Source organism: Pholcus phalangioides, unplaced genomic scaffold (genome assembly GCF_987345545.1).
Source record: "Pholcus phalangioides strain wild (caught in Gottingen) unplaced genomic scaffold, Ppha-v1.0 ptg000029l_1, whole genome shotgun sequence".
Lineage (NCBI taxonomy): Eukaryota > Metazoa > Arthropoda > Arachnida > Araneae > Pholcidae > Pholcus > Pholcus phalangioides.
The window spans coordinates 8,667,823-8,689,619 of record NW_028301619.1 but is presented as its reverse complement, the minus strand read 5'-3'; the positions used below and the strand labels follow the sequence as shown (position 1 = coordinate 8,689,619).

Below are 21,797 nucleotides of genomic sequence, written 5' to 3'. Positions count from 1 at the left end.
TCAAAATAAAAAAGTAGACGAGTTCAACCAACATGAGTAACATGGAAGACCTTCGCAAGTTCAAATCAGCAATAGACTTTTTTCATGATATAGAACCCTCTCTCTCTCTCTCTATATATATATATATATATATATATATTATGTTCTTCACATGTAGAAAAATTGGTAGAGGAAGTCTTGTCAACATACTCCAACATACTTGATGATATGAAGAAGAAACAGCAAATAGAAATCACAATGTTCTTTCAGAAAACATCAATAATCTATCGCTGCACCCTCTTTTACATTCCCTTATACTTTTGTGATACCCTGCTCTTCTCATGATGTTTAATAAACGGGATAACCAAAAACTATGGTTTTGGTTATTTGCAGATTCCCATATTTTCCCCCACCCCCAGAATGTAATCCCACGAATACAGGGGGGGGGGGAACGATAATTTAGAGTGATATTGGTTGGTTTAGAATTATATATGCGTGTGACAATGTATGCGCTTTTGGTCAGGGAGAGTCAGGGAAATGATCAAGCAGATTTTGCTGGGAACTCTGTAAAAACAGGTTTTTTCATCGTTCAAGGTGATGGAGTAGATAGGTTTTACGTGGCGGGTCCAGACTTGGCTTTATTTGCATAGTGCATGGTCTAGCTCACGGAACTTGTCTCGGAAAGAATGTTTCACCGTAGGTACCATAAGAGCTCTGATAAGAAGAAAACAGGGATGGGGGTCCTAGGGTTGCTAGACGTCTGTACATATGGCCCACAAAGGGCGTATGCAGGTTGGAATTTCATCAAATATTCATGAACTATTAAGGGACTCTGCAACCTCGGAGTGTTGTTTCGAGAGGTGGAAGGGGGCTCATGTGGCCTGAACCTTTAGGTTCTACTGCCAATGAGGTGCTATATTTAATGAACTTCCAATTAAAAATTTGAAAAATAAATTTTCTAGTGATTATTTTTATTCTACTATGATTATGTTGTCCTAGGCAACCCCCCCCCCCCCCACCAGTGGAAAATCTGAACATTCATCACTACTGACAAGCTTTAAGCCAATGTTGGCATGTCTGCAGCATCACGTTCCATCATATCCGATATCATGAAACCACCAAAACATCAATGAAGTTTCATGGGCATAACAGAATCCTTGATGGAAACTTATTTCTCCATTTTCAAACAAGATCTTAAGCTTGAATTGGAAAACATACTAATACATCAGAAAACTTTTCTGGATACAGTTGTACATTGCTCTCTACTTGATTCCTGAAGGTGACTTTATCATCATTTTGTATTCTCTCATTTATGTATATATCTGAAATGCTATTTAATTTCCGTACTATTATTATACATCTGATTGAATATTTGTTCATTGTATAGATGCAGAATTTTGATGTATTTGTCTCCATTCACAGTTTTTTTTTTGTTCTGTCCTTGAAATTGTATAGTAATTATTCACTGAATACTTCGTGTTCATCAGTACAGATCAGTATGATCTCTTGATGAATTTGTTTTGTCATTATCATGTAACATTTCATCATGATTAATAAACTTTTTTTCAAAAAAAGTTGAATACTTTAGAAAGATGAACACTTTGTTTCTATCAATATTTTGGACATGCCTACAAAGTTGCATTGACATTGCTGCAATTCACATGGGCAAAATCTTGTTAGAAAATTGCCATCTCCAACCTAGTTTTTAACTTCTGGAATCAAAAGGTAGAGAGCAACGTACACCTGTGTTCGGAGAATTTTTCTGATTTCAGCAGCTGAAGACCTTGTTGGAAAATAGAAAAAGAAGTTTCCATCAAGGGTTGAACCATGTCTATAAAACTCCATTGATTCTTCAGTAGTTTTGTGATTTCTAATAAATGTACCTAATGATCTCATTTTCTTTTACTTACGATAAAAGCTATGGTCGGGGTTCAGACCAAATACATGGCAAAAGTATTAATATCATGGTGTATAAAATACATAATTAAAGTTAAAGATAGCTATAGTAAAATGTAGTCTTAGCATATCAGCATTGGCAGATGCAAAGGCTGCTAATTCTAAACCCCCGAGCCGAAATTATAATGTTACTTTGCAGGAAAAAAAACAAACCCCCTCCAGAAGAAGAAGAAAATTGACCCCCCAGAAAATCCTGCGCATGCCTATGCATATCAGAATGTGTTTCACGATACTGTTAAAGCAAATGCACGCATAATTTTATGTTTGTAGAAATGTTCTGTTTTTGTACCTGTGATGTAAAGATTTTACCCTTTAAGTGACATTGACAAGATATCTCACCTCCTTAAAAAACCTCTTATTTTAGCGTTGGCAAGCCTAGATATTTTGTAAGCTGATTTCTTTATGGAACACTTTCCCCCACGCCCTTCACTTTGTACCTGTCAAAAATTGAAAGAAAACAATCAAAAATATGACATTTTAATCATTTCTGTTGTGATCCTTAAAGAATTAAAGATTTGTGGTTTATATACATAAATAGGAAGAGATGTAGAATACTTATTTGATCAAGTTGATATCTATTTGCATAAAAATATTCAGGTAATCAGTTTTTATTCTCAGTTCCAATTTTTTTAAACAAAAGTATTTTGACATTGTAGGAGACAATCCACTTAATTCAAATTTTATACCACCCATATGCTCAAAAAAATTCTCTTAGAAGAGAGGAAATACAAATTACCACCATACAGTAAATTTAGGCTTTCCAACTTGACCATTTTATGAACTGTGCTCATAAGTTTTAAGGGTATTCTAATTTTTTAAACAAATGTGCATGCACATGTATGCTGTCTCGATATAGTTATATAAATAGTTTTTTTTTCTATTTCATTGGTCTTATTGATGTGTGTAATGGATAATTTTTGTACAGAATATTGTTTTGTCTGGTGGATCTACAATGTTTCGAGATTTCGGGAGACGTCTACAAAGGGATCTTAAAAGAGTTGTTGATGCAAGACTTAAACTTAGTGAGAATCTTAGTGGTGGGAGGATAAAGGTATAAAAATCCAGATTGTGCTGGATTTTTTTTTTTTTTCATTTTACAAAGTATATAATGAAGTATATAATAAAAAAGTATATAATAAACATATCAGCTTACATATGGGGTCATTCTCACGACCCATATGTAAGCTGTTTTCTTCTTTTTGTGTTTCTCACTCCTGTTTTGTCAAGTTTATGGGGACAATTGATTTCTAATTTGTCTTTGTTTTGCTAGAGCAACAAGATGCACTCTCAAAGTCTTCAGGTGAAATGTTATTTTTATTTATTTGTATAATATTGCTTGGCCGAGGCCTATACAAGGGAATGCAGTTGTGAGTTTGACATAAGAGGCAACTGATGTTACAAAAGAAATCAAACTGTTGTACAATCAATAATATTTGACGGGAGGTTGTTCCAATCAGTTATTGTTCGAGGAAAGAAACTGAATTTGAAACAATCTGTGGATGCAAAGATGGGTTTCAATTTTTGTGAATGGTTAATTCTTTTTGAAAAGTATTAAACTGGAGTTAGAAAATTGGAAATATGGATATGAAAATGGGCATGAAGGATTTTGAAAAGGAAAGTTAATCAAAAGATATGTCTACAGGTGAAAAGTGGTTGTATATTCAGTTGGCTTTTGAATTCAGTGATGGAGGTGGAGGATAACCAACAGTTAAGAATGAAGTAGGCAGATTTATTTTGAATAGATTCTAATTTGTCTCTGTTTGAGAGAGTATGGGGGTCCCAGATTTCACAGGCATATGAGAGTACAGGAAGGATGTAGGTTTGGAAGCAGAGATGTCTGAGGTGACGGGTGGAGTTTTTGAGGTTTCGATGAAGAAGAAGGAGTTTTTGGAGACACTTATGAAAGACGTAATCAACATGGAGATTCCAACAGAGGTTAGTAGAAATAATTACACCCAGATTATTATTAATAGTGTGAGAAGAATCGAGGGGAAGTCTTTTGTGAGCAATTTTCATAAAAACTGTTTTTGAAGAATTAAGGGGTAATTGCCAGGACGAACACCATTCAGAGACAATGTTAAGGTTATTTTGGAGAAATTATAGTCAGATTCGTTGTGCACTGTTTGGTAGATGATGCAATCATCTGCAAAGAGTCTGATATGGCAATTGATGGAATTAGGAAGATCATTAATATCGATCAAAAATAATGGCAAGACGACTGAACCCTGGGGAGTGCCAGACTTAAGGGGCCTTTCAAGTATTATGTAAGCAAATTTTTAGCCATTTTTGGCGCCGCCCCCCCCCCCCCCCATTGTCAGCAAAATTTCGTCATCAGCTCTGCCCCTTTGAATCCTAACTCATATTTTCATAAAGGGTGGTTGATGACTAAAGCATTATCAAACCCCCCCCCCCTTGTCAGCAAATCAGAAACCCCTCCCCCATCAATGATGACGTAATACTTGAATGACCCCTAACCTGGAGAAATGTGAAATTCTGGCCCTTGAAGGAGACAAACTCACTGCAGTTGGTGAGGAAGGCTTCCATGCATTTAAGCAGTTGAACACATAGGCCAAGGTTTTGGAGTTTAAGTAAGAGTTTATTGTGGGGCACCCTGTCAAAAGCTGTAAAAAATCCAAGAAAATTGTATCGGTTTTGATGTTTTTGTCGATACTGCTTGATAAATTGTGTATGGAAAGAGCTAATTGGGTAGTTACTGATAAAGATGATTGAAAGCCGTGTTGATTTGAGAAAAAGAAGTTTATTGAATCATGGTGTGAGGGAATTTCCTTGGCAACTATGTACTCAAAAAGCTTGCAATAAGTAGAGGTGATAGCGACTAATCTAGAGGATTTGAAAGAGATGCTGATTTATGAATTGGGATAATCTTATTAATTTTCCAGTCAGGGCAAGTTAGATGTGTTTAAAGAAATGTTGAAGGTAAACAAAATTTGATAATACAATTTGGGATTTCATCGGGGCCAGTGAAGTGAGGTTTGAAGGTTTGGTTTTTTTTTAATGTTCAGAAGGCCTGCTTTAGTGAAGAACACAGGACTAGAGTTTGAATAATAAATCGGAGAATGAGTGGGGTCATAGGAAAAAGCCCGATTAAATTCTGTGGCGATATCAAGGTGAGAATTAAGGTCAATGTTATCAATTTTAAGGGAAGAAGGGCCAGCTAATTTAGAGCAAAGAAAATTCCAAAATTTTGAGGGGTTAGTTTTAAGGTAAAGAGTTAGGTTATTTGTTTTTTGGCGAAGGATGAGACCTTTGGTCACAGATGAGAGGACATGGTCACATGTAGAGACAGATCTTAAATCTGAGAGAAGGGAGTTATTGAATTTAAGTTTAGAGACATTTCAGCAAATTTTCCTTTTTAAATGGATAATATCACAATATAAAGGGTTAAAGATATATTTTGAAGAGGTATTTTTGATGGGAACAGAGCATTTTTTGAACAGCTTTGCATTTACTCCACAGAATATGAACATCATTTGAGGAGGAAGATGAAACAAAATTACTTCAGCTTGATGTTACAACCGAGAAATCTTAATTTTTTTTATATTCCCCCCCCCCCCCAACTTATGATCAAACCTTCCTTCTGGTTATCTAATGCCTGGTGAAAGACATTTTTACATGTTTTGCAACACTGATAAAAAACAAAGCATGTACTTTTCAGAAGTAATAGATGTCTCTGAACTGAAACGTAAAGTGAAAATAATTTTCAATTATATTTCTCACAAAAATAACTAGGAGAAGGACATTGAATAAAAACACTTGCCTCTTTTTTTTCCTGAATAAAATTAACTCGTAAGTAAATTTAAAATTCTAATTGATTTAAAAAGAGGTTCAAGAGTGATGGCTACATTCTTCTTAACCTTCTAAGCACAAAATTTGATAGGTGACAACTGGTGTAGTAGGACTTGAACCAATGTTTTCCAAATGTCATGAATTGAAAAAAAAGGTGTGAAATATTTTCATTTGACTATGAACTATTGATAAGAAAATATTAAAAATTATAAAAAAACATGAAATATGAAAGTATACTGGTCTTAAAAATATATAATACAAAGAAAATTTGTTTTAAAATATAAGGTGACAGAGTTGCCAACTGCTATAGATTGTCTAGTTTCTGCGGATGGCCGCAATGAACTACGGAAATTGGTTTAAAAAAATCGGGTCTTTGAGTTTCTTGTGGTGTTTTACTTACCTTTATAAAATTGCATCTATCTTTACTGTAATGATGAATTCGTAGGCATGCGAGAGATTTTGAGAGAAGACAAACTCGGAGCCCCCTTTGTCTGTGCTTGAAAGGCAGTCTGTAAAACCACGTCTAAACCTGCTGCTCTACCAACACCATCTATAGCAGAAGGCATCCGCGTGAAGCTCGTGGCGTCACTGAAGTCGTCCATTTCACGTATAGTCATTGCATATACTGCAAAAAAAGGTAGATTTCGCATATGTCAGCCTGCTTTATCTGACTTTAATTTGCTTCTGCTACACGTCCCATGATTCTTGCATCCATTATATAAGTCAGAGGCAAACTCAAGGGAACATTGGCGATTTCCAGATTAAGTCATTCATTAATGTATAAATCTGAATTAAGTTACAATTTGTTAATTCAATTTTTATCGTTAAGCAAGAATAGCCATGATCTCAATGTATAAGATATGAACAGATCTCACCCATTTATGTAGTCGACAATCCACACACCGACTAAGAAGATCAAGATGACTTCTCTGGGGAATCAGACAGTGAATGGTAGGCAATTCAATTTGAATGACGGAAGTTCATGATCACAGTTTGTGAATCATCACATCAATGACAAAGCACACTATTAGCGGGAAGATCATGATTCAAGAATCGGCATATCAAAGACGTAGCTCACCAAGATATCAGAAGTTAGTAGATGGGAAGACGACACACAAAAGATGATTTCATCACGCAAGGAAGATTATGCCCATCACCTTTTGTTGTAAGGTCCTTTGAGGATCCTGGAATGCCGTACTGCAGACACTGCCGCAGTACTGCGGATGTAAATCACATTACAGCAATCATCGCTCACACCAAACACTTTGTCGGACGAGAAATATATGAATGCCTTGAACTAGATTAGCAAAATCATCATTAGAAGACATTGACTACCTGGACTAGCCGGAGTATTTTTAAGCACAGAGTAGGATTAGTCACACATATCACAACATCGTAGGATGTTAGTAAATTATCATGAATTGCCTCCCTGCTTAACACTCAAAGCTGCTCCTAACACAGCTGGATGAACGAAGAAGAAATGCGATGATGTGATGTTTTTTGCCAGACTATTTATAATGGAGGTGAACAGGATTATTCTCTGATCAATTGTCGTACGGCAGGCACTCGCCATAGGAAGAAATTGATGGCGTCATTCAGACGATTTGCATACGGACATGTGACATTGAGTTATATTCAACATTATTATGTTTTGGTGGCAACAGTCTCAACAAGATGGAGGAAGTTGATCAGGTTCTCCCCACATTGTTTACATGGCTATTTTATTATGAGATCATGGAACTATTAAGACGAATGGAAGCCTGCTGGTACCTCCGCCCGTGAGATAAGGTATTTAATGATACTACATATTTTTATTATATATATTTATATCAACACAATATGTATGAAATATCATGATATTATGCATAAATAAGAAATATAAGAAAACAAATCTCATGACTTTTTTTTTTTCACCAGATACTCTCCCAGGGGACCACTTAGTGTTAACGAAACATGTGAGGCCCCTAAAGGGATATGGTACAAACGGCTGCAGGTGAAATAGGTGACTTCAGTGATGTCAAAACTTCGCATGAGGGCTTTCTGCTATAGAAGGTGTTGGCTCTACTTGATGCCAAAACGCGCAAAAACCTGTTTTCCGTCAAAACTGCCCCACGCTGTGGACTAAAAACGTGTTTTTCGAATGGTTCAGCGCGGCGGGTGTGGACCCGGCTTCATTTGCATAATGCATGGTCGATTTTGCAGAACTAGTGTCAGAAGAAATGCTTCGTGTAGGCGTCGTAGGAGCTCTGATACGAAGAAAACGAGAATGGGAGGTCTAGAGTTGCTAGACGTCCGTATATACGGGCCACAATGGCGTATGCAGGTTGGGATTGCATTGAATATTTATGAATTATTAAGGGACTCTGCGACCTCGGAACACCATTTCAGGAGGTGGGAATAAGTGATGGGGCTGAATCCCTTCTAGGTTCGAGTGACACTGGGGTGCTGTATTTACTGAACTTAGAATTAAAATTTAAAAAAAATTAAATTTTTGAGTGATTATTTTTTATTGCACTATGATTATGTTCTAGGGGGTACCCCCCACCCATAGCAAAACTGAATATTCACTACTGACGAGCTGTAAGCCAATGTTGGCATGTCTGAAGTGATCATTGTAAAATTTTAAAAAACGACTGGGAGCAGCCAAGAGAAGGACATTTCCTTAAGTAATGACAATTTTTTCAAGCCAATTTTAAAATCTATTGATGACAATTAAAATCATAGTAGTGACTTTTCAGAAACTGAAATATAATAAGAAAGTGATGAAAAACAAAGTTCTGTGTCAAATATATTTAACATAAACTGCTGGGGACACAATTTAGACCAATGTTGTGAGAATCACAAAACTTATGTCATTATTTTGTCATCAATTAAGATGTATTCCAAGCCAAAAGTTCCAAATTTCCGCTTGTACATGCTTACTGAACTTCCAAAATGCAAATGTCCCATTCCCATGCTCTATTTCTATCAAAATACTTGAAGAAAACTTATTGCTGAATAGTTTTAAAACTTCTGAAGTTTTCTCACTTCCTCCCAGGAAACTTGGGCACCTAACGTTTCACAGGCTCTATTACAAATATAAATACAACAGGCAAATTTCTCTACAAGGTGGCTGAAAAAAGATACCCATGAAAAAAATTATGCTTGCTTTATCTAAGCATGGATAGCTTCTCGATTTATCCCACTATGTTTATCATACTACTTTTTTAAATGTGTCAATAGTTTTAGACCCCCAGAGGTAAGGTATTCCATTTATCGACAACCCTATTAGAGAAAAACTCCCTGCGCACCACAACCTGGAGCTATCCCTTACTAAATGATACTGGTGTCCCCTTGTCAAAGCAGTCAATTGGCGGTGTGCTAATAAATCATGTGGTCTATTCTATCCTCGATCATATCCCCCTGATTGCTGTGTTCATCCAATGTAAACATATTCAAAAAATGAAGTCTCTATAACTTCAGCCCTGTGTGCCAACAAGGACATGCATAGCTTTTATTCTTCACCCTCAACCAAATCTATGCCCCTCTGTAAGTATGGTCTCCAAAATCTTATGGCATACCAGTCCGGGACGAACTAAGCCTCAAACAAACAGAAGAAAGACTTTAGGAGAATGTGAAGAGACCTTTTTTTGAAAATGAAACCAAGCATTCTGTTCGCTTTTTTGACCACCGCTGAACAATGTTCAGAAAACCTAAGTCTCTCATCAATGAGAATTCCCAAATTAGTGACCCTAGTTGCATCCGTGATAGCAATTAAACTCATGAAATGTGGGTTGTTCAAACCAAAATGAGCGACCATGCACTTATCAATGCTAAAGGTTAATGTCCATTCATTAGCCCATGCTGAAATTATATTCAAATTTCACATCTGGAGCACCTCCCTATTGCTTGGATTCCAGACTACCTTCACGTAATCTGTGAATTTGCTAACAATCCCATCGATACCCTGATCGAGTTTATCGATAAAAAGTGAAAAAATTAGGAGCTCAAGGACACTTCCTTGAGGTACTCCACTTTTCACTGTCCAGTCAGAAAATTCTCTTTTCACCTTAACCTGCTGTGTCTTATTTATCAACCACTATTCTATCTAATTCAAGAAGTTGCCCCCAATCCCATGTAAACGCTTCAAGAGTTGGACCCAATCGAATGGCTTCTGGAAATCATATTTTATTCTAATCAAGTAAAATGAAAGTAAACCTTTTTGGGCACGGTAGCCCAGGTCAATAAGATACTTGCTTAAAATACCAAAGGATGTTTAGAGGTGTCACGAGTTCGATACCCGGTTTGTCCTTGGCAGAAAACATTTTGGACACTGGGGTACAACAGAAACGGCGAAATGACCACAGAAAAAAATTTTACCACAGTACCCCATCAACGGATTAGTGCGCCAACCTCTCTGAGTATTAAAAAATAACAAGCCTGCCATTTGGAATCAGCAATAAATTGTATCTCCTGGTCTAATTAGCCCTAATGACCGTGGTGCAACAAAAATGATCAAATGAAAGTACAGCTTTATTTGGCCTATTGTAAGAATTATTCATTCAAATAAAAACAATGAACATTTGCAATGGTAAAATCATGTGATTTGGTATTGCAGTACCATAAAAAAAATCATGACCATTACTTGTATTCATAGTTGCGATTCAAATAATAAATTAAAGTTTCATACCACAGTACTGTTAACGGGGGGAAATCAGTACATATAGTCTTCATTTCATAAACGTTTTCATGTGACTGCAAGAACAGCATTTATATGCTTTATGGTCAGAGTTGGGTTTTTACCAGGACATGGTAAAAACAGTAAAAACCTGGTAAATACAATTTAGCTTTTATGTGTTAATGATAATTAATATATAGACTTTTTAATTTACTAATAAAGATTAATATTTATTTAATCAATAATTAATTATATATTAGTGTATTTTATGGCATATTCATAAAGTTGGATCTCTATAGTTGGCTACCAGAGAAGAAGATATACGGTGAACAAATAAAATGTAATGCTCGTAACTTTTTTAAAAATATTTCTGCTCTATTTTCATATATCAGTAGAAGAAAAGAGTGATAAAACTACTAGAATTGTCATTGCTAGTCAGAAATTCTCAATTAAAATGTGAGTAATGCTTCCTAAGTTTTTTTTTTTTTGCTTTAACCTGTTTGTACAAAATCATGTGGTATTTCTTTTATTATAGTTGGATTTTCACAGAAAAGTTTTGACTGGTAAAAAACTGGTAAATAATACCAGACTTTGTTTACCAATAAGGCAATGCTTGATGGATCAAGAAAAACTATATGCCAAACCAAATATTTTAAGGGTCAAATGCGATTTGGGCAAGGTATCCCAGGTACTATCCCAGATACAACTAGGGTTACCGATTTGGGAATTCTCATTGACAAACAGATTAGGTTTTCTGAACATTGTTCAGCTGTAGCCAGAAAAACAAATAGAATGCTTGGTTTCATTTTGAAAAAGGTCTCTTCACATTCTCCTAAAGTAATTCTTCCATTTTTTTTTTACGCTTAGTTCGTCCCGCACTGGTATGTTGTAAGATTTTGGAGACCATACCTACAGAGGGACATAGATTTGGTTGAGGGTGCAGAATAAGAGCTATGCATGTCCTTGTTGGCACACAGGGCTGCAGTTATAGAGACTTCATTTTCTGAATATGTTTACATTGGATGAACGCAGCAGTCGGTGGGGATATGATCGAGGTGTTTGAAATTTTCAATGAGATGGATAGGCTGGACCATGAATTATTTATACTCCGTCAATCAACTGCTTTGACAAGGGAACACTAGTATCGATTGATAAAGGACAATTCTAGATAGTGGTGTCGTAGGGAACTTTTCTCTAGGGTTGTTAATAAATGGAATAGCCTATCCTCTCTCAGGGGGTGATAAATACTAACACAATTTACACATTTAAAAAAGAAATACGATAAACATGTTGGGTTAAATCGAGAAGCTATCCATGCTTAGAATAAGACAACTTAAATGTTTTTATGGGCATTGTATTATATTTTATCACATATATATAATCTTTAGTTTCTGTATTTACATTTTTAATTGGGTTGCTGTATTTTAGAATTATGTGACATCCATATTTGTTATGGGAATCTTTTTCTCAGCCGCTTCATTGGGCATTTTGCCTATTGTGGCCTTGTAGATAAGGTACTCGCCTAAAGTACCTAAGAATGTTTGGATCCTTGAATCCAAGTAATGTAAAACCTATTTTTAGTTAGCTGAATTTTTGTACATATAAATTCATTAAAAAAAACTTGTATTTTTGCAACATACATACACATACTATATTATTTTTGGTAAAGAGAGAGAGAGGCTATACTATATAGAAATTATTGGTTAATATAGTTGATGCTGAATCAAAATCGCAGTTCTTTCCAATTTTTTTGTCTTTTCAATTTCACAATTTCAATTTTATTGTCATTATTGTTACACAGCATAAATCAAACAAAAAAATCCAGCAAGGGATCCTATAGAATCCATACTGGTGGACACACCAATTTCATAAGGGTACAGTCATTTTCAATAGTTGAATCAAGTATATCATTTATTTGTGTAATACATCCATTACTAACGAGAAAAAAATTATAAACACAGAAACAAAATAAGTAAACAATAGGTTGTTATATAAGTCATGATTTGCACAAATATTGATATTTATTGGTGAATCTGGTGTATGCAATAAAATTAATGCGTAATCTCTCATGATTAGCAAAAAAAGGATAAAACAATATTTTAAAAAAATTTCTGGGCAACAACCAGAGGAATATAAACGTATCAATTAATGTAATTATATTTCATTTATAGCTCCAAAAAATTGCTTGTGTATACATCTATATATATCTCACACACACATCTATACACCAAGATTTCCAAAATGATCTTCAATGTTGTTTATGGTAAATAGGTATGTAGTAAATATTCTTGAGCTATTTTTTTTAACAAAGGAAAAGATATATAACTGAGGTCGTTTGGGAGATTGTTATAAAATTTTGGGATGAGAATAAGTCATAGTTTTTCTTTACTGTTTTGTGTATCAGAGAAATTTGCAGGGTATTGTTGAACCTGGCTGATGATCTTGACGTATTTAATGCTAGGCAAATCTGGTTTTTTTTTTTTTAAGTAGAATTATAGATTTATAAAAGAACAAATATCTTGGTGGAAGTATACTTAAATGATGAAAAAGTTCATGTATAGGGGGTGGTGTAATCACTAGTAATAGATAGAATTATTTTCTTTTGTATTTGCACAATAGAGCAAATCTTATTAACGTAATCACTGCCCCATATAGCAAGGCCATACAATAAATGTGAGTGAAAGAACGAGTAGTAAAAGAAAAGTAGGAAAGAAAGACTTACTAACCACTGAGAACTCATAAGATTACTTTTTAAAAGACTATAAGCAGATATTTATAACCAGAATTTATAGCTTATATACTTTTTACTTCTATCTATATCAGCATATGATAACATAATCTTTATGTCAAGAGAATTTCCAATAATATGATAGTATATGATGAGCATATACAGGTACTTTAATAGGCATACCACTACTTCACCAAATACCAACTCTGGCCATATCGCTATATTGCAATTTAGTTAATAGGCATACCGGTAAGAATATAACAATTTTTGTTTTCTATGTTTGCAGTGGCTTAAAAATGTGCAACTGTGCATTTTGTTCAGAAAAAAAAACGAAGAATGAGTAGATACATTTTTTAAATAATGGCAAAACAGTGATTTCATTCTGTGAAAGTGGTAAAAAAAACATGGGGTCTTTCCCCCCCCCCCCCAGCGGGTTGGTTTCCCACAGTTTTCCAAACCGTTGAACAAAGTAAGTTTTTTACCATGACAGTAAAAACCATCAATGGTAAATACTGTGCCAACCATGCTTTCTGGGAAATCCCTTGTCTGGCTGCTTCTAGCCAATTTTATTTATTGGTTCCAACTGCTGGATGGCTACCTTTCAATAGACCACATTTCAGACATTTTCAGGAAACTCCATATGAAACTCCGGTGAAATCTTGATCAGTGAATCTGCTGGGACTAACAAGAAACTAGTGACGATTCCTCACACACTAATTTTAAGCACACATTTATTGAATATAAGAAAAATGTTTTTAACACTTAATTTTGGAAGAGTAACTTCCCTTATCACCATCTAACTGAACACGTTGGAATGTGGCAAATTTTTAACATCCATCCTACTGAGTGTTCGACTGGACCCCTCATTTAGTTAATTTTTTTGCTGTACGATAGCATACAATGTAACTGCATTGCTTCTGGCTACAATCAGTCAAGGCTGATTGTCTTTGGAAGTTTGTCTGATTATTTGTCCTTTCTCTGCATTTTTTCACCATGTTCTTGACAGTTTCAAAATTTGTCTAGTTCTCTAATGGTTTTAGGTATTAAATAGCTTTTGTTTGTGTGCATCAGGCTCCTATTATTTTCTCACTATCAGAGGTGTCCATTTTGGTAGTCTGAAAGAACTGATTAATAACAACTACATTGCATTGACTATTATTAACAAAATTTTCACTCTGCTACCTATCTCTAATTCTGCAGTAGTTCAGTTTGTTATAAAAGTTCAGTTTCTTTAAAAGGTGGCATTGGAAGATATTTGTGTAATTTCACTATTTCTTCATCTATATTCTAAGAACCAGAATTTGTTGGACTCATTGTTTTTAAAGGCAAATGCAAAGATTTTAACAATATTTGAAATTTATAAATAATTACTAAAAGTTTTGTCTCTATTTTTGCAGCCAAAGCCGATTGAAGTTCAAGTGATATCACATCATATGCAAAGATACGCTGTATGGTTTGGTGGAAGTATGTTGGCATCGACTGTAAGTCTATTAATTTACTTTTTTGTTCAGGATTGATTTCTTTCTATCTATTACAAACTTGAAAAATAATTTAAAAATATTTTTCTGAGTGATGAAGCGCACACACCAGATATCTTAATGCACAGCTTAAGCTAAGAAGAGAGACTTGATTTTTGGCATTAATAAGTCTTTTTTTTTTTTTTTTTTAATCATCTAAAAATACTGGGAGCCTTCACAAAAGTTACATAACAAAATTCTTTAAATGCTCATATCTCAGAAAGTACCTAATGCACGTTGAAAGCAATGGTATCATTAGATGCACATTGCAAAGGTGTATTCAATGATATCACTCCAGTTTCAATATCTCTTCCCGTCTGGGCACCAGGCCCGCTGCCCTGATTCATTACAAATTGTTTCCCAATACATGTTGAGCAGGTCACAACAAAAATAGGTGACATTGGTATCATTTGTTAGCTATTCCAGAGACAAAGCGGATGTGATAATGACCTACCATGCGATTCAAGGCACAAAAAACATATTCATGCCAAAACTTGTGACAGTGTTTGACACACAGCTTACCCCAATGTTTTGAATATGTTTACATTGGAAGAGTGTATGTTTCGGGGGGGATATATATGATTAAAGTGTTCAAAATTTTCAATGAGATGGACCCTGAGTACACCGTCAATCAACTGCTTTGACAAGGGGACACCAGTATCGATTATTAAGGGACAATTCTAGGTTGTGGTGTCGCAGGGAATTTTTCTCTAATAGAGTTGTGAATAAATGGAATTGCTTACCCCAGGGGTTGCAAATCCTATCTCAATTGACATGTTTAAAAAGAAGTGCGATAAACATAATGGGATAAATCAAGGAGCTATCCGTACTTAGATAAGACAATCATAAATTTTTTTATTGGCAGTGTATTATATTTTATCATAATTATTGGTTTATTTCTCTTCTCTGGCTGGTTGTATTTTTTTTTTCTTTTTTTGCGCTTATTGGGTTGCAGTACTTTTGATGTAGTTTAGATATACAGTCGGATCCCGTTTTAACGAATACCGATATATAGTGAAAATCTCGTTTTAATAGACACTTTTCTAATCCACCAGATATGTTTACATAGCAACAATGCAAAAGCCTGGAATTTCTTTATAACAAAATTTTGTTTTAACGAAGTGATTTCTCTGGTCTCTTGGAATTCGTTATAACGAGATTCAACTGTATTTGACATCCACATTTGTTATGGGCATCTTTTTTTCAGCCACCTCGCTGGGCATTTTGCCTGTTGTGGTGGTGTATTTGTATTTATTTGTATAAATGATCAAGCAAATTTTGCTGGAAACCTCTTGGGAAAATACATTCATGATTATTACTCAATGAAAATGAGGTTATAATGTAATTCTGATAGCTGGCAACAGATTTTTATGACACTGGGGTACAGAAACTTATACCCAAACCAAATAAATGTTGGGACAATGTTGACAGTTACATAGAAAAATAACGCATAAACTAGTGAATTTGTAGTAGGCATTTTGTCAAACAATGTTTTGAACAAATAGTAGCCATGGTATCTTTGATTTCTGAACCTCCCCTTGTATATTTTTTTGTTATAGCTAATGAATACTCATATATCAATCACTTACTTTCATCCATTTTTAGCCTGAATTTTATGAAGTTTGTCCAACAAAGCAAGCTTATGATGAACATGGTCCCAGTATTTGTCGTCATAATCCAGTATTTGGAGCAATGGCGTAATTAATATATGTCATTGAACCTTCATGACCAAATTGAAGTTAACAATGTACAATTGATGAAAATGCTCCAATCTATTTAGAGTCTGACAAGAAAGGTTCACAATTCTGTATCTGGGGTTTTACTTCAGGAACACTGACTGCATGTATAATTTGTGATATGCAAGGCTGCAGTATGATTGAGCAATACAATGAAGTGCTTATCTTTTTTCTGCTCATTTTTCTTTAGAGTTGTACAAGTTTATTGTTTTGCTTAATTTACAGAAAATATATATTTTGTTTTTATATATTTTACTTCCAGTTACATTTTCTATGCAAGCACCTCACATTTTACATTGTTGTTTGTTTCTTCACATTGAAGTATATTGCTGCCTTTATTGATGTTACAGATATATTGCATAGAATGTATATATATTATACACATAAGAGATGGAATATTTATAAAATTTTAAATACTGTAGTCCCAATTATGGAAGATTATCTCTGAGATAAATTCATCAAACCAAATCAAGCACAGTGCTCAATATAGATTTTAAAATATTAATTTACATCTAGTAGAACCAATATTATGGATCAATACACAAAAATTTCAACAATGACTTTTCTTTTGTGACAAAGCAATCATATCAATGAATTCAATTAAAAGCAAAAAAAAAAAAAAAAAAAAAATACTGGTTCTCTTAAAAACACCTTACATTGAGCTGGTTTTTTTTTTTTATTGGCTTGTACTAAGAGTATTGGGACTTTGTGATTGAGCATATGATTGTTTGTATTATGTATAAACAAGTTTGTTTGCCTTATTTTAGTTTTTTTTTCTAATTTCCTTTTCAAATGATGAAATGAAATTTAAAAATTAAATTGTTAAGTCTGAAATCTTAAGATTTTATACTTATGAACCATATTTCTTGGAAGAAGCATCACACGAGCATATGTGTCACAGTGTGAAAAAAAACCCATTTAAATATATCAGTGAGCTTCAGAGGTTAGTGCTGAATCTTCCACACCATTCAAGGGTGAAATTTAACTTTTATGCAATCACTGTTTTTATGTATTCTATGAACAAATATTTTATTAGAAAATGATTCTTAATTGCTAAGATCTAATTCTTAATAGTGGAAATGCAATCCCATGATTTTTTGTTTTAAAGTTGCATGATAATGCTCAATTTTTTCAAGATAAGGTTTTTCAAAACAAAAATTCAAGGGTTGTGGGGGGGATAAGCCAGTATAGCACTAAGTTAATTGATATTTGCATCATTCTCGTGTTATATTTGTACGAGGGGTATTCAGAAAGTTTTTGACACAAAAATTCTATTATTAGTATAGCATAGGTGCCAATGCTTCCGATTTTTTAGCCTTATTAAAATCTTCCAGTCGGAAATCTAATTCTTCTGATTTTTCGTATCTTCATAGAAAAATTCCTGAAAGTCCTCAAATTGATCTTTGTTTGAATGGAAAATCCCTAAAGAAAATACTCTTGCAGTCCTTGCAATTTCAGGCTGACCTCGTTTTCTCAGGAATTTCAAGTAAGGGGAAATAAATTTCAAGTAAGAAAAATCTGTAATTGTCACCAAATATGATGTTTAAAGCAAGCAAAGTGGGTAATTATTGCTAAAAAATCAGGGCAGGGAAAAATGTGTCCCAGAAAAACAGGATTTATATATGGTCATGCATTGCAATTTCAAAAAAGTCCACAGTTTTTCCCTTTTATTTGTTTGACATGTTTTCTTTGATGCGAAATGTGTCATCACGGGATAAACTACAGATTTTTCATTTGTGAATTGGCACATATGGTATAGACTAAGATTTAAGCATCTTTTGGAAGTTTTCTCAGAAATCCATCTATACATTTTTGTTAAAACTATATTTTGTAGCACAAAGTCCACTGGTGCATCTAAATATCATTCAATACTTTTATTACTCTACTGCCGCACTTGATACTGCAAATTTGATTTTTTTTCCCCCTCCAATATTTTATTCTTAATGCAAGGAATATAATAAAAGTTTCAAGACATTCAAGCAGTGAACTGCAAAAATGTGTAATTGTGAGGCACCATTGTTTACAGAAGTATGTCACATTTTATTTTTTTTCCTTGAAAAAAATGTTAAAACCTTTTTTTTTTCAAATAACTGACATTTTCAAAACAAATCTAAAAGCTAAATTTGTTTTATCACTCCCATGCTTTTATCCCTTTGTCTCTGCTGTTTCAGACATAGTATCGTTTGGTATTTTTATTTATTTTTTAATTGCTAGGGAATAAAATAACTGAATTGATTTTATTTGAATAGTGTAAAAATCTTATTCATTGAAACTCCTATATGATGATACCATCTGTAACAATGATCTTTTATGTAGCTGTTATTAATCTTAGTTCATCAGATCTCCCCACAGCATTAATGTAATTTATATTCAATTTATAGTAATGATTTTCTCTGATTTTGTGAAAGTTTTTATGTAAAGATATCACTTTGTAGCATAAAAATGTATCAAAAAATTCTTTATGTTCATCCTTTTAACTATGTGAAAAAAAAATAATTTGCTCCTTAGTCTCATTGCTTACATTTTATTTTTTATTTAAGACAGCCATCTTCAACCTTTTGTGCTCCCTGAAAAACCGAGAGTACTCGATGCTCATGTCTGATTTCGTGCTTGCGAGCACTTGATCAACGCTTCAATTAAACACCCTTTAAAAATTACACTTATACAGATTTCAGGCAAACATATGTCAACGTTGCGGTAAGAGTGCTCTTTGCATGAGTAGTGCTTGCAACTCAAGAAAGGTTGAAGACCCCCTGATTTAAGGGAAAATAATTTTAAACACATTTATTAAAAAATCTTTATATCTAGGCAATTGGTAGTCTATAATTTTCCATGTGCCCCTGATCTAGTTGATACATGTCACTTTTTTTTTTCATTTTATCCTTTGTTAAGTTTTTCTTGTGATAATACATTTTTGTGCCATTTTTATATTAATCAATGTTGCATTTGTGAAATATTCTCTTAAAAGCCAAAGGATAGATATTTTGGTCATTGATACGCTGCATCATCTTTTGTTACATCAGGGGACTGCGCTGAACAGAAGGTTAAATGTTAAACTTATATACAGCAGTGAAGTTATGCTGACAAGCTAAACTACGTCAAATAGATGAAATTTTGGAAAATAGTGCATAAGAAGTTTTAATTTGGACATTTGTTTGGTTTTCTAACCCTGGGTTTCAGGGGCCTAGGCGAGTTAGTATAGTGACTTCATCATTACAATCAAACCTTGTTATATTCTTAGTGTCAGGAGACATGGTTCACCCCTCCACATTGTGATAAAAATTGTTTTTTAAGTCGTGTATGTAAATTGACTGAACTGTATGTTATATAGTGGAATACTTTGAATTAAGTGCGTTTATAGTTTTATAAAAACCATTGCAGTACCTGCATAATTTTAAGTCTTTATTGAAAAAATTGCTGAATTATTTTGGTAAAATTGTTCTGTATCTCTGAACATTTTTTGAAGGCTCAATTGTGGCAAAATGTGCATGGGAAAAAATCTGCTTTCAATCTGGCTGATGTTCCATCTATTTCATCACTTATTTTTTGTATCTTTTTCTTTACTTTTTTGGCATAGAAGCACGGATTATCAATGTTATCTTCACAATCATAACTGATCAGTCATATATTCATCAAAATATCTAAACCATAGGTTTCCAACTTGGGTTCTGCACTATCGAAAGCTATGAAATTTTTTATTTGCAATACAATAAAAATATCTATTGTAGACATACAGTAGTCTCGATTGGATGGGATTGAGGCCGCCTCAAATTACGAAAAATTTGAATTATTCGAGAAACAATAAAAAATACTTCAAATGTTGGTTTTACTTAATAAAAAAAAAAGACAAGCAAAAGCAGTACTAGCACATTCACTGTATTTTTAAGCTTGAATAAGATGTAGATGCATATGATGCATTTCAAAAAATGAATGTCAACCCTCCCTGCATAGCAGGAATGGCTAAACCCCACATAAAATGTATCTTTTTCAATAAAGGGATATAAGTAAAAGTGTTTCCTTTTGAGAAATCAACTTTTCAAAATATCCAGGCTTGTCAATGCCACACTTAAAGGATTAAAAGGGTGCAAAGATATGAGAGGGATTAAGAAGAGTTCGGAATGGGATTAATAGTGAACAAGGCAGAGAGACACTCATAGCTTTCAACTGCCTTTCTTATGATTTTGTGTAAGCAATAAGGGGACAATGCCATTGTCTACCATTATGAAGAAAACTGTCAAATTCGTTCCTCTTGATCCCCCATAAGTTAAAATTGCTACGTCCATTCAAGGGAGTCAAATATTTTATTACACCAGTTACCCATTATATGGCTGCCTAGTCTCTCAAACTGAAATTACTGTACAGTATGTACACAATACTATGCAGTATTCCTGAAAAGAAAGGTTTGGTTCTTAGAGGAAAAAAGGGGAAAGAAAACAGGCAACAGAAAGAATATTTGAAAATTTTCAGTGCTTCAGATTATCTGGCAACTCAAACTTACAGGGCACAGATTTTCGAAACTTTACTGTATTCATGTTTAGGTTCCATGTTAACTAAAATGCACTAACTAAAAATTAGGAATATCTGATATATTTATACAGAAGGAAAGGTGGTTTGATCAGCAGATAACCCCATCCAACCATAGCAGTAACAAGAGAGTAATGCCTACCAGAGACTACTTTCAAATATATGAGAAATCCCTCAGTATTGACTGACAGTGTCTATATTGTCTGTCGATAAAATAGAAATTTTCTTTTTTCATTGATTTTGAAACAATGGGGGGGATATGATGATGCCCACATTATATCCAATTGTGCGTTTTAATAAGATTTTACTGTATTATAGTTTATATATATAGATGTGTATATTAAGAGTTATATGAAAAATATTTCTATATTTATTAATTTTGACGGAAACATTAATTTCACTCTTTAATTGAAAATGAGTTAACTTGCTTCAAATATGAATCAGTGAATTGCTTGCTATGACAAATTTGTAACATCAAGTACAAGGTTTAATGAATTTAACTGTAGATAATAGGCCTAATTTGCCAGAATCACGGCTCTTTAGCCTTTAATCTTCTAACCTTGACACCAGCCAGGAAAGCCTACATTCTTCTATTAACTGTGAAATATATTCCATTGATTTTGAATTTTTTTCAATAATAAAAGAATAGAATTTGCAGTTCTGTTGTATCTGTGCATTACATAATTTCTATACTAATAAACTTGAAAAATAAGTGAAATGCCAGAAAGGCATTGCTGAATATTAATTTTATTCAAAGGTTATCAGTTGAATAAAAAAATCTCAATTTCTGAAAGTATGAAAAGCACTCTATGCAAAGGTGTGGCACATATTTAAGAGACATATTTTTGAACAGCTTGTTTTTTTAAAAGGGAACATTTCCACTTTTGCTAAAT

The 21,797-nt window shown here is 33.8% G+C and overlaps 1 protein-coding gene and 1 long non-coding RNA gene across 2 annotated transcripts in view; one reads left to right on the top strand and one right to left on the bottom strand.

The window, feature by feature from the left end:
- Positions 1 to 21,561, top strand: part of LOC149067654 (actin-related protein 3) — a 54,899-nt gene extending 33,338 nt beyond the window's left edge. The window contains exons 10-12 of the mRNA XM_089252446.1: positions 2,861 to 2,986; positions 14,525 to 14,608; positions 16,250 to 21,561. Of these exons, the coding sequence (XP_089108572.1) occupies positions 2,861 to 2,986; positions 14,525 to 14,608; positions 16,250 to 16,345 (306 nt within the window). The 3' untranslated portion in view covers positions 16,346 to 21,561. The remainder of the gene's footprint in view (positions 1 to 2,860; positions 2,987 to 14,524; positions 14,609 to 16,249) is intronic.
- The window catches only part of LOC149067653 (uncharacterized), a 43,595-nt gene that overhangs the window by 9,649 nt on the left and 12,149 nt on the right, over positions 1 to 21,797 (bottom strand). Inside the window, exons 3-4 of the long non-coding RNA XR_016195321.1 lie at positions 6,143 to 6,367; positions 2,275 to 2,372 (exon numbers count right to left, since the gene is read on the bottom strand). This is a non-coding gene — a long non-coding RNA (uncharacterized LOC149067653). The remainder of the gene's footprint in view (positions 1 to 2,274; positions 2,373 to 6,142; positions 6,368 to 21,797) is intronic.